The sequence below is a fragment of the Drosophila willistoni genome, chromosome 3R (genome assembly GCF_018902025.1).
Source record: "Drosophila willistoni isolate 14030-0811.24 chromosome 3R, UCI_dwil_1.1, whole genome shotgun sequence".
Classification (NCBI taxonomy): domain Eukaryota; kingdom Metazoa; phylum Arthropoda; class Insecta; order Diptera; family Drosophilidae; genus Drosophila; species Drosophila willistoni.
The window spans coordinates 13,858,245-13,875,938 of NC_061086.1; the positions used below are offsets into that span (position 1 = coordinate 13,858,245).

Sequence of the window (17,694 nt, forward strand, 5' to 3'; positions counted from 1 at the left end):
ACTGCAAAGTACGAGTGGAAAACGTTGAAAAATTACGGCCGGGTTATGTGCGTGGCAGTGCAAGAGCGCCAGAGAAAAACAGATAGAGAGAGAGTGAGAGATAGAACGATAGAGTAAGGGGGAGAGAGGAGAAGGATCAGGGGAACAGAGTAGTAGCATCAACGCCCTAGCCTTAGGCATCCAAAAAGACTCAGCTCTGACAAGAATGTGGGCGTTGGTTGTATAAAAGGGGGAGGGAGGGTGGTAGGAGACCATGCCGTCAACTGTAGGCAAGCAGGCGGCACATTGTGGTCATAAAAATATGGCAATTTTCAACTTTTCTCACGTTTCCCCGTAATAAAACGTGCACTCTCCAAAGGAGCAAAGAATCACAGCTTCTCATAGGTCGGCCTGGTGTTGGCCGCTTCTACGTTGCCAGTCACTACGTGGACCGGAAGGGACGCTTGGCAAGAAGCATGGGGGCAATGAAGGCCAAAGGGCCAGGCCTGTAAACATGTTACGTAAATATTTACCAAATTTATTAAAGTTCATCTTCAGCCCTCCACCTCCCCCGCACACTCACACACACACACACACACCATTTCCACTCAGACGATGTACATTTGTGCGTATACATAATATTTAAAAATGGCTGGCAAACTACACTGAAAGCACAAAGAGGACAAAAAAAAAAAGAACAACTACGTCACACACACATACGCACGCACACAAGCACAAACAATTGTTAGTCCCTTTTCTAGTGAGAGCAAGCACAAAAACAGAGACAGATATATGAATGAATGGATGGATGTAGGGGATAGAAATAAAAGAGGGCAAATACATAGAGCCTAAACGGATTACAACGAGAAATGTATTCAGCATTATTTCAATTAATTTATTTACCCGTTTTGTTAGCTCTTTTGCTAAACCACCACGACGAGGCAACAACAGAAAAAGACCAACAAAGGAGCAAAAATGTATATAATAGATTAAAGTGCTGAAACATAAACATTTTGAAATAAGAAGAAGAGGAAAATCTCTCCACAAATATGTACATAAAACACATAAAATAATATGTTTAAAAATCACTTTAAATAACTGAGAAACTTTTTATCTATGATTAATGCCATTATTTTAGCTATTTTGACCAAGACCAAATTTTGCCAGAATGAAGATAAATTTAATTAAATGTTTTCTGTATTTACAAAGTATTTGTTTGTAAAGTAAAAATATGTTGCCGTCCGATATACACACACACACACACATACTTGTATATGTATATATATGTATGTATGTATAAACTTTTACTATATTGACCTCCATTTTTGCATGCTTGCTGCCACCGAACACTTTGGGTTGCCATCGCCAGATGAATTCCGCAGCAAAGTGGCCTGCGAACAGGATACCATGCCACTGGTTTGCAATCCCTACTCCCGCATAGCTATCTATAGCGCATCCTTTGGGCATACGGAACGGGAGAGCGTACAATGCGGTGGTCAGAGTGCGGGAACTGTTACGGGCAGCACGCCGGGCGTCAGTGAGGACAATAGCAAGCCAAGTAAGTGAATAAAACGCCATGGCATCCATTCACTTGTACACTTTAACTTTATTTCTTTCACTTCACTGCATTTCCAGCATGTTTGGTATCCTATGCCACCGAAACAGTGATGCAAATCTGTCATGGTCGAAGACGATGCTCCGTGACAGCGGATGCTGGCACCTTTGGTCGTCCCTGCAAGACCGATGTGCGCATGTATCTCAAGGTCGTCTACACATGCAGTAAGTACTTAATCTAGCTATGGATAGTATGAGAATACAAATATATGTATATATGCCTCGCTTAGTTCCTCGCAAAGTGTTAAAGGATCGCTATGAAACGGCACCCGAATCGGATGAACCACAACAGACCGAATTAGATTTGGATCAGGATGAACTGTACGATGAAGACCAATTCTATAAGGAGTCGGAGGCCATACCGCCAGCACCTAAGCTCCAGGGAGCCATTCCCAATGTTGGTATGCCCTTTGACTTTGGCGGAAATGCGGCAGGTGATGGAGCGTCAAGCACACTGCTTCCGCCGCTCCTTTCACGCAACGATGGTTCGCTCGAGGGTAAGTGAATAAAAGATGCGATTAAATTCAGAATAGTAACCTAAGCCGCAGAGCTTTATTGGCTTGGATTCTTTTTTCAGTTGTTTGTTTTTTTTGGTTGTTGTAAACCACCGGCTATTTGCATTTCAAAGGGCTATTGTGTAGTCTATTTTTTGTAGCAGAGCCCAAAAAAATAAGTCGAGTTGTGGCACAGAACACGTTTTATTTTATTTCATTAGGTGTCAGTGCATTAACATTAGAAAGACCCATCAACTGGGATAGGAATGGATGGGATGGGATGGTATAAATAAATATTTGAACAGCTCACCCATCCGTCTTCATTAGCCAATGAGTTTGGTGGCTTTTAAGCCATCACAAAACCCATACAAACATACGTTCCATTTTCCAAGCTATATATACATTAGTGACGCTATATCACGTTTAAGGAGACCAGATGACGGCGTCGCTTGGCTGCGCTTTCTTCTATTTTTTGCCTTTGCGTGTTTAGATTGTGCCCTCAAAAAAAAAAAAATGAAGTAAGTAAGTCGTCTCGCCGACTTAGGTATACCATACACCAGTAATGCAAATATTTCAACTTTATTAAACAAATGCATTTTCACATGCTTCTTAGAAGCATATCTTAGTATCTCGCTCACTCAATCATACGAGCACCCTAGCGCCCCCACCAGCCAACGGCCAACTCCGGCCTTATGGAAAAACGTTTATATGCAAAACTCGACTGTTTTTTGTCCGATTTTGATCAAATTTGGTATTTTGCTAGATATTAGTATTAAATTTAAGTGTGCCGAATTTGATTGCATAAGGTAAAAAAATACGGGAGATAATCAAGTTTTTCAAATTACGGGGGCGGAAAAGGGCGTGGCAAAATTTGTATACATACAAAATGTGTGCATTTACTAAGCGAATATACATACCAAATATGGTGTCTCTAGCTGGAATAGTTTTTGAGATAAACGCTTTTATTAAATTGCGGGGGCGGAAAGGGGCGTGGCAAAAATTGGAAATAAACTTGATCACTCTACATACTACACGAGTCTACATACCAAATTTGGTGGCTCTAGCTCTTACGGTCTCCGAGATCTACGTGTTCATACGGACAGACGGACGGACGGACGGACAGACGGACAGACGGACGGACAGACGGACATGGCTAGATCGACTCGGTTGTTGATCCTGATCAAGAATATATATACTTTGTGGGGTCGGAGATGCTTCCTTCTGCCTGTTACATACATTTTGGCGACTTTAATATACCATTTCACCCTATGGGTGTATGGTATAAAAAAGAAAATTCTCTCGGGCCAATAAAATAATGCTCGCTAATGCTGCCATCTTTCGCAGAGAGACTTCAGTCATCTGTACGTCTTATAAATCGCATCAAAGCGTCATTGAATCATGAATTGGTGGTGGCAGAAACAACGACAGAAGAAACAGCAGTCACAACCGATGCAGAGACCCACACAGAGTTGAGCTCTGAGCTTGATCCTAACTCTAATTCCACACCGACTAATACTGAGTTGACTCCTGCTGGCGAGGAGGGCAATTTCTATTACCGTCGCAAATGCGTCGATGCCGACGATTGGGGTACCATTGGATTGAATTGCACCGAAGAAGATATCGTCAGGGAACGTGTCGAAGTGGTTGGTTTCTTGTCAAATTGGCTTCACACCTATATCCATATACGAAGTGAGTTTGAGGTTTGAAGTTCGAGTGCCCCAAGTGGCATTTCCGATGGCATGCTTCTTCATGGTCGTTCGATTCGTTCGTTCGTTTGTGTGTGGCCTTCATCTGCAACCTACTATACATAATCAAAGTTTTCTTCATTCGCATATAGACACACACATACAATGTTCCCAAACGCGCTTTAATGGTCAAGTCACGTAGATAGCATCCCATTCGCCAGACTAGAGGAACCCCGGTTAAATCCGCTGACCGCTGTCAGTAGCAATAACAGACCAGCCATGAGGCCATGAGCCAAGAAGTTGCATGTGTTGCACGTCATGGAAAAAGTTTTTTGATTTCATTTTTGTACCCTAACAAAAAGACCCAGTTTAAACTTTAACTCGCTTTGGCTTTCTCTCGTAAAATACCGAGCGAGGTTGGTTTCTCCCTGTAATCCCGCTAAACTCAATCACATGGCGGAGTGAATCACACAAGTCTGTAAACTAACATTGTCAGCAAACGCCTTTGTATATTTTGCCAGTCACTCATTCATCTCTTTCCCTCTCTACCTTTTGCAGAAAACCAGGAACAATTTTACCTTTACCTAATCATATCGGTAACTGCTGGAGTTCTTCTGTGCTTGACGCTTATCATAGGTCGCCTCACAATGCAGAAACGACGTGGTGAACGCAAAAATAGCAGCTCAAGTGGCAGTGGCACTGGCAAAGGCTACGGTGAGACTCAAGCTGGTGGGGCAGGCGGTGGCGGTGGCGGTGGCGGAGGCAATGGTGGCAATGGAACCGGAACCAGCAGCAAGTTTCAACAAACGGCAACAGGTGAAACACATCTAGCCGACTCCTTTGCCGACGACATCTCTGACATCGATGCTGACATAGACTTAACAAGTCCGATGCCCCTGCCCAGCCTTTCGTCACGCAACGAGGTGAGTGAAATTCCCATTGTCTCTCTCCTAATATACAACATGGGTCACAAGCAAGCCAATCATGTGTCCAATTTGGCTATTGTCATTGCGATTAGGCAATTATTTGCACACTATACAGCATTGTAGTCAGAAGGATATCACAAAATAGACGGCACAAGAAAGGCCTTAGGAAAGATACCAATTTAATCGAACTAATTGGCTGCTTTTACTCGATTTGTTTGAGAGCTTACAACTTTGGACTTGCTCTGGAATGTGTAAAGAATATAAAGTTCTCTTACAATTTAATTATTTGCAAAATAATAATTTCAGAGAATTTTACTAAATATTTAGTTAACATAACATGTGCATTGTGTTTTGTAATGGCTTTTAGGGATTTACACGACGCACTCTTTTTTTGCCTGAGTTATGTGTTTTTTTGTCTAGTTTTTGTTTTTGTTCTGACCCCGCAAGCCTGGAGCAATTTGCTAAATCAAAAAGCTGTTGCAACCGCCAGGCACTCTAACCCTTGAGGAGTCTCGCTTTGGACTATTGTCTGAGGTAAATAGTCATTTCTAATTATGGAAATTTCATTGTTCTTGCTGTCGGCGGTATGTGAAGGGTGTAACAGGAGTGAATAAAAGTCGAAGAAAGCGAAGCATTGTTGGCAATGCGATAGGCGGAATCCTTGTTCTTGTTATTGTTGCCAGTACGGCGAGTGAAAGCGTCAGTCAATCCTTTTGTAAAGTAAAAGGGCAAAAAGAGAAAGTAGAAAGTAGTAAGCAATGCAACGGCAGCCATACCTTTTCCTTTGCCATTAAATCCATTTCACGCAAACAAAAGCTGTAAGAAAAAACAAAATGGAGGCAGTCAGCAGGAGGCAGGAGGCATGAGGCAGGTGGGTGAACAACAACGACAACGATGACTCTTTAAGGTACTTGCAACGGGCCAGTTTTTTTACTGGATAGGTAGAATTTTCCAGCAGCCTTGTTCCAAATGCTCGTTGCAACAATTTCTGCGCTCTTTGTTTATTTCATGAGGGCTGAAAAGGAAACGAGCAGAAACAACAACGAAACCAGGCCTCATCCTCTCCATCTATGTGATCCCTGTGTGTGTGTGTGTGTGTGTGTGTGTGTATACTCGACACACTGGGTTGCTTTGCTTGGTTTTCGTTGAAAAGTTGAAAATTAAAATTACAGCAACTGCAACGTTCAGACATAAGCCTAAGGTGCTTTTTCAGTCAGCAACAGCAATACATGAGCATGTCGACCTTTGTATACACTTTCGAGTAGAATAATAAACGCAGTGACTAAATGAAGTAGAGTCAGTGTAGAGTAATGAATAAGTAATCGCTTGAGTCTATTAATGCAATCAAGTGTAGACTCAAAGTGTCTCTAATGACACATTCATATAACATGTAACTTACCTCTATGCTCTTGCTCTGGTTCTTCTTCTCTGCCTTTTTATGCCCTTCATCGTCAACATTACACATGGGCCGCATAATGGCGACTGGCAACTGGCAACTGGCAACTTGCACGATGGGGCTAACAAACAAAAGACATACATGACATACGCGCCGACACCCAACTGTAGCTATGGGGGCATACCTTCCAGTCAGCCACATACACATCCTTCATCCTCAGCTACAACCGTCCTGATGGCACCACCCTCTCAGGCCAACATCTATACTAGCATGGGTCATCCCACCATGAGCGGTCCTCTGACAATGGGTAAGTAAACGCGTCAAAAGAGCAAAAGCAATTGCCAAGAGTGTGAGTGTGAGTGTGTGTGAGAGTGTGTGTGGATGGCATGATCCTTTAGCCGGTCAGAATTTTCCTGATTTTCTTAACATTTGCATTCGAAAATCACGTTCACGTTCCCAGGTCCTCATGTGCTGGGCCCTTCTGGTCTGAGCACTGTATCTCCGGCATATCTGAGCGGCACCGTTATGGTACCGGGACATCACCACACGCTTCGTCGCACCTTAATACCAACCAGCATGGGCATGATGAGTACACCATCGCCGCCACCATCATCCTTGGGCCTGGGTCCTCATTCAATGGCCGGCATGCCATCAACATCGAGCAGTGGAGGAGTCCCCGGAGGCGGCGGCGGCGGCAGCGTCTACTACGACAGTACAGTGCCACGTAACCTGGCACGGGGAATGTCGGCGGACAGCAGTGCCCAATATTTCTATGGATGACACTCGCTTAATCGCAAAGCCTCGCTACCGATGGCAATAGCAGTACGGCCATCACCTCATGTTGGTTTCAACATGCTGCCCCTATCCGCCACCATGGGCTCAACGGTTAGCTCCGTCGCACCAGATTCCGGTGGCGGTGTGAATAGCCGCTCAGGCACACCCACCAACGGCAACAAGCCGGACATCCCAGCAATTACGGTGACTGCCTCGCCGGGTCAACCCGCCATGGCACTGGCCGCCAAGTTGCATGCCTTGAAGCCAACAACAAAAGGTGCTATATTGGTTGAGAAACACGAAACGGCATCGCCGCAAAGTTCGGCGGTTATGACAACCAACAGCAGCGGCACCAGCAGCAGTGCAGGAACTGGAAGCATGCAGCAGATGTGCACGTCCGGCCGTAGTCAGTGTTTCTAGGGCCAAATGACGGTAGGTGCCGCGACTGAGACCGAACTTTTTTACTTGTAAATAAAAATCGATAGACTCATTTCTAGCTAAGTAACTCAAACCGTTGTGTAGTGAAGTTCTTGGAGCGCTGATTTTAACGGTCAACAAACACACAAATGACATGCAATATTAAAATATATATATATGAATAGAGGCTAATAAACTGTAACTAAAACAAAAATTTAATTTAGCCAAATTGAAATAAACTTCAGCAAAAAAAATAAAACTTAACCGGCATCCGAGGGATGGGCAATAATAATAAGTTCGGAAAAGGTTACAATGCCATAACCTTAAGTACCAAAAGTAAATAAACGTACAATTTACTAAACAATTATCCCCTAGATACACACACACACACTTTAAATACAATTAAGATATAGTTAAAGAATTAATGGATTAATACAAAACTAATTTCATGAATTTCTAGTCCTAAGTAAATGAGGAATTCCACGAATTCTGGGAGATCAGTGTCCCAAAGTTGATTTGATTTTTGCCTTAAAATTAATGTTATACATATTTATATTCATAATACATTAAACACCAAACCAAAAAACAAAAAAACGCCCACTCGATTGGGGAGTGACAGTGTTTGAAGTTGATTCAAGCATAATGTAGACCAGATATACTTACATACATACATTATGTATACAGATTTACATTCGTATTACATTTTATTCGCATAACCATTGAATAATAGTAATCATAATTCATAATTTATAAATAGGTAAATTAACAAATGGTAACATTCTTTTATTGAAAGAAGAAAAAAAACCACCTCAGCATCATTCTCTTAACTAAAAATCCAAAAAATAATATCTGATGTGTCCATGTATTAAAAAGAGAGAGCAAAAGGAAGCACAGCATACCAGCATAGTTTTTAGAGCATATAACCCTAGAGATTGTTAAACACTTGCAGAGAACCAGCCACATATGTATGTAGTTAGTGACGTTTGTTGGCCTCGGCAATGTTATTAATGTTATTACATACAAACTAACACACATACATACATATTTCCAAGTCCAAAAATAATCATAATTTGTTTTTTCAATGCCAACTAATCACTATGTAATAGTGAATATGCACTTTATGCACATACATACATAAGTATATTCAGTACATACAAACACATACACATACACATATATGTACGCGTGTGTGTGTGTGTAGGTGCAAGTGTGTATGTATTATTAAATTAAGATCAACGAGAGACCAGTTTAAATGATATTATTTACTATTTTAAAGAAAAAAAAAACAGTTCTACCTACTGATAAATGTGTAAAACAAAGAGAAAAAAAAATGCCAATATGTAAAAACATTTTCATGTTATGCTATTTTTTATTTTGGGGTTAAGTCATGAAACAGGGTAATAAAGAAATATACGTATTAAAATCGAATTCACCATTGAACAGGAAGTTTAATATTTTATATTTTCGTATGAATTTTCCTGTTGTTACCAGGACACACAACAAAAAAAAATAAAATGAAAGGTAATGGAGAGTGGTAAGAGTGTTGAAAATTTAACCAGTATAAATTTCTATTTTTATGGAAATGTCTCAACTGTCGTTGGTCTATCTTAGCAGAAGTAAATATATACTAATTTATATATGTATGTATATAGTCGTATATATCAATTGTATGTCTATGTATGGGGGAAATGTCTACATAAGTCTCTACCATATAAGCGTGTGAGTGCACAAAGAAAGTGCCAAATTTGTTTGCTCGCTTGAGTAGTGTTTGCAAGAAACTCGTCAGCCGAATGGACGCCATCGTCGCAGCGCAGCTAAATGGCGTCAAATGACCTCAAAGTTGACCACCATCTGACGAACTAAACTGAACAGCGGTCCGGTCCGGGACGGGCCAACCATCCAGCCATCCAGCCGGCCTTAACCATCTCACTTAGACGCAGGCAATGGCAAAAAGGAATCCTTGAATCTGACATGTTTGCTGACCACGATTTATGGCAGGAAACTAACTGTAACGGCGTCCCACTTAGCGCACTTATGTACAAAATACACAAACATACACATACACCCGTTAGTATATACTTGCAAACTTTGTGGTTAGCGAAACTAACTCGCCTCTTGTAAGTATATGCATACAGACACACACACACACACACAAACTCACACACATTGTGATATGTATATGTATATATGTATGTTGAAGCTTGCCAAGCCAGACAAATATACATTTACTTCCGCTTCAATGCAGTCAGCCACTTGAGCTGCTTTGCCAGTCCAAAACCGAAAACGCGTCTATATTACCACAAACAGACATTAATTTAACATTATTCTTCATTCAATTTTGTTAAAATACAAACGTTTGTCATCTAAAGTTTCGTCCATTTATTTAAATAATCTTTGACTGATAAAAGAATATTGATGCCCCAATAAGTAGGCTACAAAATCTGTTACTTTTAACTTTGCGAAAATCTTTTCATTTTTCTCTATTCTAATATGGATGCCCCAATAAGTAGGCCACAAAATTGAACTGTACGAAAATCTTTGTATTTTTCTCTTCTATATTTAAAGTGAAATACAAGAAATAAAAAAAATTTGTAAATTGAAAGGTTATAGAAATGAAAGATATTATTGCATATATTTGCAGATACTAAAATGATTTAAAGTATAACTTATAAAATAAGCATCAGTTTTGACATTGAATTTAAGTATGGTTCAATATATTCGTCAATAAATCTGTTTGTCTATGTATCGCTTACAGTTGACCTCGACGTACAAGAACTGAGATTTTCTTCTCTACACAATAGAAAGCATAAAAGTTAATTGCTAAATGGTCAGAATCGTAACCGCAACCGCAGCAGCAGCAGCAACAACAACGACAGCAGCAAAAACAGTCAAGGACACAAACAAAACAGGCATCTCAAGTAGGCCAGTGGCAAATAAACAAACACTCGATTGCCAATAACAGGCTGAAAAAGCGAACAGGCCAATTTCGAGTAGACCGTATCGTGATTAAAGTGCTGCTGCTGACAGTGGAGAATTTGCGTGCCACTGAGTCCTTTCGCGCTCTACCTGAAGCTGCACGTGGCAGGATATCGAAAAGTACTCTTTTCTTTTTTCTCTCTCTCTTTTTCCGCTTGTTCCATTTGTGATTGCGCCTCGATATGAACGTTCTTGTTGCCGTTGTTGTTTATCTCTTGTTCGTGGGCAAGTGTAAAGACCTAATGGACTGCAATTGATTATGCCTGTCAATAATAATGATGAGACAGCAAGGACTACATGGTAAGCACACATACAATAAGTGCTCAAAGTGAGCGACTGGCTTCATTATGAAAATGTATTCAAAAGTAGTTTTTGTTGTTGTTGTTGTTGCCGTCACCGCTGCTAATGGCCACGAGAGTGCGATAGCGATAGAGAGAGAGAGAGAGAGAGCCGATATAGTTGTCCTGGACATGACCACCTCAAACTACCTCTCAGCCGTGGCAGTGGCAACGAGTTGTTAATGGCGTTTTGGCCCAAGTGGGCACCTCTGGAAAACATGGTTAATATATTGAAGTAAAACTTCTTCATTTACACCAGCAGTACTGGGCCAACAACGGCAGCCAAAGTCTAATTATGATAAGTGGCTGCAAGTAGTTGGCGGTGGCAGAAAACGAAGCACTGCTCTTGATATTAGAGAGCCACCGAGAGGGGGCCAGCTGAAGCCCACCAATGGCGGCGGAGGCCCTGTCAGAGGCGAAAGCATTTCTCTAGCAGGACTGGCTGCGGATACGACAACAAAACTTTTTCAATTATAAACATTAAATAGCCACAAGCACTTTGCAATAAATTCGTCCTGCAAATGAGTAGCGAACAATATTACACTTAATGAAACCTCAAACTCAAAACAATACCATGAACATAGCATAACATATAGATAGCCTCCGAGCATATGGATCAACTTTTGTTAAATGCTTAGGATACCTACATAAAGTTCAAATCGACTTGTTAGTTGTCACAAAACCATAGATAAAAGGTGCATAGAAATTTATTTCGATTTATTTCAATTTCATAATTTTTCCTTTTTTTCGCCATGGAATATAAACAGAGTTTGCAAAATTTCAGCAGCTCATCTACATTGTCAACTACAGGATTTTTTAATTTCGCGAAATTACAGACAAGCACACACACATGTGTATATATCCTTTTTTGCTCTTTAGCCTCTTCAGGCGAGACACGTTGTTGCACACAACACAGTCATGCAGAATATGAACCGCAGATGGGAAATGAGAGATAAGTAACTCAACTACATCCTTCATGACCGAAAAACAGTTTGCAAATGACAGCAAACAAGTTGCTCGGGTCTGCATAGACACAGGCAAACATGAAATGCAATGCAATGTATGTATGTATGTATGTATGTAGTCATGAAAAATGACAGTCCTTGCTGTGTCTTGACTGCAGAGTGACTAAGAACTGTCATTAATTAGTATTAAATGTGATAAAGCTTTAGCTAAATTTAAAAGACTTTCATTACATTTTAAACATGAAAACTTTGTTTAATTGTAAACTAGATGAAACATGATATGACAGTCAATAATTAACTTGGTAAATTTTCAAGACGCGCTACTCAAGCAGTCTTATTGCATAATTAAATTAAGTAATTATATCTAAATATGTACATATATGGACTTTATTGTTTTTCTTTCTGATATTTGAGAAGCAGTTAGCTAAAGAATCGAGCTAATTAATAATTTAAGGATTAAAAAGCTTTCCATTAAGTTAAAGTTAATAAAAGGCGTAAATAAATCTTTTTTTACCTTTTCTTTCTCCTTTAAATAAACCCAATGAATATATACTGCCTTTTATTGATATATTTTTGTTACAGGTACATAAATTTTATCCATACATATATGTACATATATATCTAGGTATGTATCTGACGTCTACCCATTCTCATATTAAGCCCAAATTCTGGCCATCCGATGACCCATCAAATTGTTTTCATATTATAACTTGTATTCATATTGTAAACAGTGGCATTTCTGTGAACCAATTTAATGGATTTCGGTTTTTGAAATGCTGCCAAAAACATGCAATATTATTAAAACGGCAAAACGACTGACCAAACGACAGCTGCAAAAACAACAATACGGTAATTCTCATTGTGGTATATATACACAAATGTATAACATATATAAATACATTTATTTATATGTATGAATGTTTGATGTATGAATAAATAGGAGTTTCTACGACAAAGGACGCTCCAGCTGCCTTGGTCGACGACATCGACGCAGATGATTTCGTGAATAATTGTGCGTTACGTTAAATCAATGGACGGAAAAAAAGAATCACAATAAATGCAATGAGCACAACCACAAACATTGACATATCGATTTAGTGTATGTATGTATGTATATATGTACATACATCTGTAAAATATAGCTTATAAACAATGCAAGCAAAACAAAAAAAAAAGTGTACTCTAAAAAATTGACTTTGACATTAGCAAATGAATTTGTTGTGCAATAAAATTTGTGCATTTTTGTCCAGTCAACAGAAAATATATTATTTTAAGCAAAATTACAAAAATTTACACTCATACATAAATGTATGTGTATATGTTTTTATATACATACATATTATGGATTACCTATGTATGTATACACTACTTATATACGAGCAGATATGTATGTAATGTTTATATTTTTTATTTAGTGGTAAGAGAAAATGTGTTTATGGTCCAATCTCCGTGTTCAGACAATTTACGATGTTATTTCAATTTACAGCCAAATTAATTGCTATTCATAATTGTTATTTTCGCAAAATGAGCAAACCAAGAGCTATTCAAAAAATTGTATAATCTCTGCTAAGCACACTCATAAAATTTGAAACAAAACAAAACAAAATTTCAAACTATTTAATTTAATTTCAAATTTTGGATAACAAAAGTTGCCAAAATACTGTGAGAATCACTCACATTACAATTTAAAGAAAAATACTTACACACTTTAATTAATTCTTAACTATTTGAAATACTTATTATTAGGAAATCAAAAATACAGCGAATTTTTGGAAAAGCCAGTGACTAGAAAATGTTTCATAATGATAATGATAATGAAACTTAGACAAAGTTTTGAGATTAGTGGTGAGTGTTTTCATTAATGAAATGATTACTTCGAAAATATTAGAACCTAAGCCATTTGTTATATGCATATTTTGATAAATTATTCTATTTACAAGTTTTTTACATAAAATCTCACACAGTTTACAGTATAACAATGTTAACAGACCTTGTATTAGACCAACAAGTTTGGTAATTTTTCAATATTTAATGAATTAAGACTTGTTTTTACTTATATTCCAAATTTCCAGTACATTGCTTTATTGACTTAAATTCCTGACCGCGACTTTTATCGTTTGATTAACATTCCAATATTGCATTTTAGCATTCAATTGATATGGAAAATTCATTCAATCGTGAAAATATCCATAGGACCACTTTAATTTGGATATTTTATACGTTGTTTTTGTGCTCCTGCGTATGCGTATATTTGCTACTATCCTGTGTATGCACATGTGTATGTGTGTGTGTGTGTGAAAAGTTGATGGCCGCACGTGTATGTATGTATAAACGAGTATATGTCGCTCATTTGTTGGATCGCTGACTGACGGGCTACTGGCTGTCAATTTAAATGTCAGGTGCAAGGCGCAAAAATATCAGTCCGAAATTGATTGAATTCGACATGCAAATCAGATTTCTGGTTGCAGGCATCACTGAAATAAGCGACCGCAAAAATTTAACCAATCCGGATTGTTGACGATGTGTGTGTGCGCGAGTGTGTTTGTTTGGCACGTTTATTAAGTATGGAATATTATAAGATGCGCCTCTGGTCATGCAAAATCATTTAGGTAGATCAAAAATAAGCTGCCCGAAATTAACCATCTGTTGTACAATGTGCTTATACAAGTTTTTACTTTATACCTGGCAATAATAAAAATTAAATATTTGACCTGACAAGCCTACCTTATTCTGGAAAAATCTATAACTTTTACGCATTTGCTGGATATTTGTTACCTGAAAATTGCTTGAGATTAAACCATTTGAAGTGGGAAAATGGATTTTCCAACAGATTCCCTGTTGAAATTGCGGTTGGCTTTTACACCCAAAAAGTGGGTAATAACTGTTTTGAGTATGTCTACCTGTCCTTTGCATAATTACCTGAATTGTCAGCTAAAATATTGTAATAAATAGCTTGACAATTGGCAGAGGAAGCACATTCTGCTCTAAGCATTCGTTGCAAACAGACTCAAAGTTATTTTTCTTTTAAAGAAATTCATAATGAAGACCATAACTGTGTCCATTGAAGTGACATTGAAGGCTGCTGCTGCTGATGTGGAGAATAACAATCAATCGACTGAAACTGAAGTCGAACCAAAGAAAGTATCCATAGATCAATTACCCAATTTGGCCTCAAATTGGGCCACATTTCTGAAAGATATAACCAATGACCGAAAATTGCGTACCGAACGTCTGAGTCGTCAATCGGAAGATGTGATGGAGTTTATGAATCGTTTTCCTTTACGTGAAGTATCCTAAGATCGCTTAAGATTAAATTTAATTATAATATAGACTTAAGTCTTGTGAAATTTTCAAAAAATGAAATAAAAATGATAAACTTAAAGAACATTAAATGCATATGCCTATTCATATAATTAGCCGCAAACCCATAGAGAGTAACTTTCTGTTTCACTAGAGGTTGCCACAAAAGCCAACTAACCACACACACACACACACACACACACACACACAGCGACGTTTTCTCTATTGAATTGATGCGGCGACGGTGACGAGAAGGGGGAGTGGTTTTAATTAAGAACTCCGTTGGCGCAGACAAATTAAATTAAAGATGCAAACAAATGCCTGCTTAAACCGAAACGGTGTCAAAATTCTTGTCACTTCAAATGCGTCCACAAAGTGTTGCAATTATACTTATTTACCATGCATGCCTTTGTACCAAAGATGTGGAAGGGATGCAGAAACCATCTGCGGATGCCAAGCAGAGCATAAGTGCACCCAGTCACACACACATACACTCACACACACACACACACACTTTCACATGGCATACATTCATGGAATACTACTAGCCGGCGTCTCTTTAACCTGCATGTGAGCTAGGTTTTCTGTTTTTTTTTTGGAATGGAATCTCCATTTTACTGGCCCGTCGACGAACGTTCACCGAGTCGCGCTTCGTACATGGACCTCTGAAGGTGACAGCTACAGCAACGGCTGCAACTGTAACATGTGCTTAACCCCAAAATGCAGAACCACCCAAGAGTCACCCGCGAACCTAATTGCAGACTTTCAAAATGTAGCAAATGCTTCCGAAAAAATTAGGGTCACGGCAGGTCGGAATCCGTTAGAGCAGCATACAGATGAACATTGAAATTCGCTAGCAGGCAAAAGGTAACTCCATTACCAATGGCGACCAACCCATTGAATGGAATCCCAAGCTCTTTCAGAGTGGGGACCATTGTCATAGGTAATAACTTAAATTGCATGGCCATCCAGATGAGCCCGGCAATAGTTGGCAGGAACGTCTGTTCTTTCGAATCGAAGTGATTAGCATAATGATAGCAGTTGACTGCCACGTTAATTCCTTTAAGGAGAACGTTCCCAACCCCCTCCCTACTCTTTGCATTTAGATCCCTGGGGAAAACCCCGCCGCACTCTGTCGTTATGGCGGCGTTAGATTCCGCTTGGCAAAGGAGCAAGTTTAAGTACCGGGGCCAAGCGCATGCTGCATAATTTTCATCAGGACACAGGCAACCTGCTGCTACCTCGGTCCATGCGTCAGCCTCGGCACTTATGGCGTCGTTAAATAGTTAAAATATTTGCGGAACTTTTCTGACTTAATGAGGGCTTAAATGGCATATACGCAAGTGTAGGTTGCGTTTATCTATCTATGCTCTTGAGGAAGTTTGCCCGGGCATTGGAATTGGTGCCGCAACCGGAGCCTATCCACACTTGGTATGCAAAAAAAACAAAAAGGAAGGAGTAAAGGAATAACCTCCAGCTTCCCCTCTCCCTCTTCCTCACTCTGTAGTTCTGAAGCCTTTAATAAATTTTTGCAGCACAATTTGAGAATGTTTGTAGACATAAATATGAATTATTTGATATAATAATTTAAAGTTATGGTAATAGAAAAGTTTTCGCATATATGTAAGCTATATCTAATCTATAATCCACAAAGTGATTATATAAACCAAAGATGGTTTAAACGTTTTTTCACAGCAATTAAGAAGTATCACCTTAAAGGGATGAATTCACAAGTAAATGGCATTAAATTTAAATAGGATTTTACCATGCCAAAGAAATCAAAGCCGATTAAAGTAGTCTTGTTATAAGGTACGCGAAATATTTTACTTAAATCTGTGAAAGGAATGCCCACTCACGTCTCTCAGCGTTTACCTTTTATCATTATCTGTATGGCAATTACCTGTTACCGCGGGCTAATCCCTGCAACAGTATTTATTTGAATTTCGGGTCAGATAATTAAAGGACAGAAATCTTTTACGTATTTATTTTTAAAGGCAGTAAAAGGGATTAAATTCAAGTGGCAAAAGCAGAGCGATTTCCAGCAGAAGTTCTCAATACTTTGCATATATATACATAATGTTAATACGCACTTCTTTTGCGGAATAAACTTTGATTAATATGTTTGCCTGACATCTGAAATCTTTTGCCAACTTGAGTGACTTTTTCAACTGGCCTGGAAAAGTTGTCACAAATGGAATGTACAGACACACACACACACACACAGATGTATACAGACATATGTAAGTGTAATATGGTGTATGTTATTCATGACACAAGGAACTACTTTAATTACACTTGCGAAAGCCTATAAAAGTTTATAGCACGTGAGTGCGGCGAGCCTTGTATGTATGTGTAGGTATGTACTTGGGCTAAAGATGCTCAGATATGGGCGGCAACGGCGTTCAACGGAGAGATAATTGAGCAGCAGCAGCAGCCAGGTATGCCACTGCCACAGCGAGTACTTTAATAATAAAAAACTTTGCCTCAAAACTTTGTTCTTCGAGTGCAAAAGTGTTGAAAACTTGACGACAGACACGTAAATATGGCCCCCAATTCGCCCGTCTCCGAATATCCTTCTATGTACCTACAACCAGCAGCTAAATGCAAATCGAGACCGCGTTCCTATGGCAGGTTTGAGTGAAAACTTTACCGAAATAGTTTACTGCATTATTATTACATTAACATTATTAAAACAGTCGATCTTTTAGATATTTGCATGTTCTATTACTAATTTACTTACTAATCCAAAGGTCCCCCAAACCCTCCCCAAGTCCCCCTTAAAGTCTATGAACTTTAACCATAATTCTCGAATCAGTTTACAGAGTAAATG

At 39.1% G+C, this 17,694-nt stretch overlaps 2 protein-coding genes across 4 annotated transcripts in view; both read left to right on the plus strand.

Moving 5' to 3' along the window:
- The window catches only part of LOC6650955, a 34,430-nt gene extending 25,989 nt beyond the window's left edge, over window positions 1-8,441 (plus strand). For 2 of the 3 annotated variants that reach the window (XM_047011999.1, XM_023180174.2), the window contains 7 exons: window positions 1,349-1,537; window positions 1,615-1,758; window positions 1,824-2,090; window positions 3,432-3,776; window positions 4,331-4,695; window positions 6,230-6,401; window positions 6,555-8,441. In XM_047011999.1, the coding sequence (XP_046867955.1) occupies window positions 1,349-1,537; window positions 1,615-1,758; window positions 1,824-2,090; window positions 3,432-3,776; window positions 4,331-4,695; window positions 6,230-6,401; window positions 6,555-6,874 (1,802 nt within the window). In that variant the 3' untranslated portion in view covers window positions 6,875-8,441. The remainder of the gene's footprint in view (window positions 1-1,348; window positions 1,538-1,614; window positions 1,759-1,823; window positions 2,091-3,431; window positions 3,777-4,330; window positions 4,696-6,229; window positions 6,402-6,554) is intronic. The other variant, XM_023180175.2, reaches the window with a different exon arrangement.
- Window positions 8,442-14,524: 6,083 nt separating this feature from the next.
- LOC111519524 lies at window positions 14,525-14,897 on the plus strand. Its single transcript, XM_023180820.2, has one exon. The coding sequence runs from the start codon at window positions 14,604-14,606 to the stop codon at window positions 14,859-14,861; it is 258 nt and encodes an 85-aa protein (XP_023036588.1). The 5' UTR covers window positions 14,525-14,603; the 3' UTR covers window positions 14,862-14,897.
- Window positions 14,898-17,694: the final 2,797 nt, after the last annotated feature.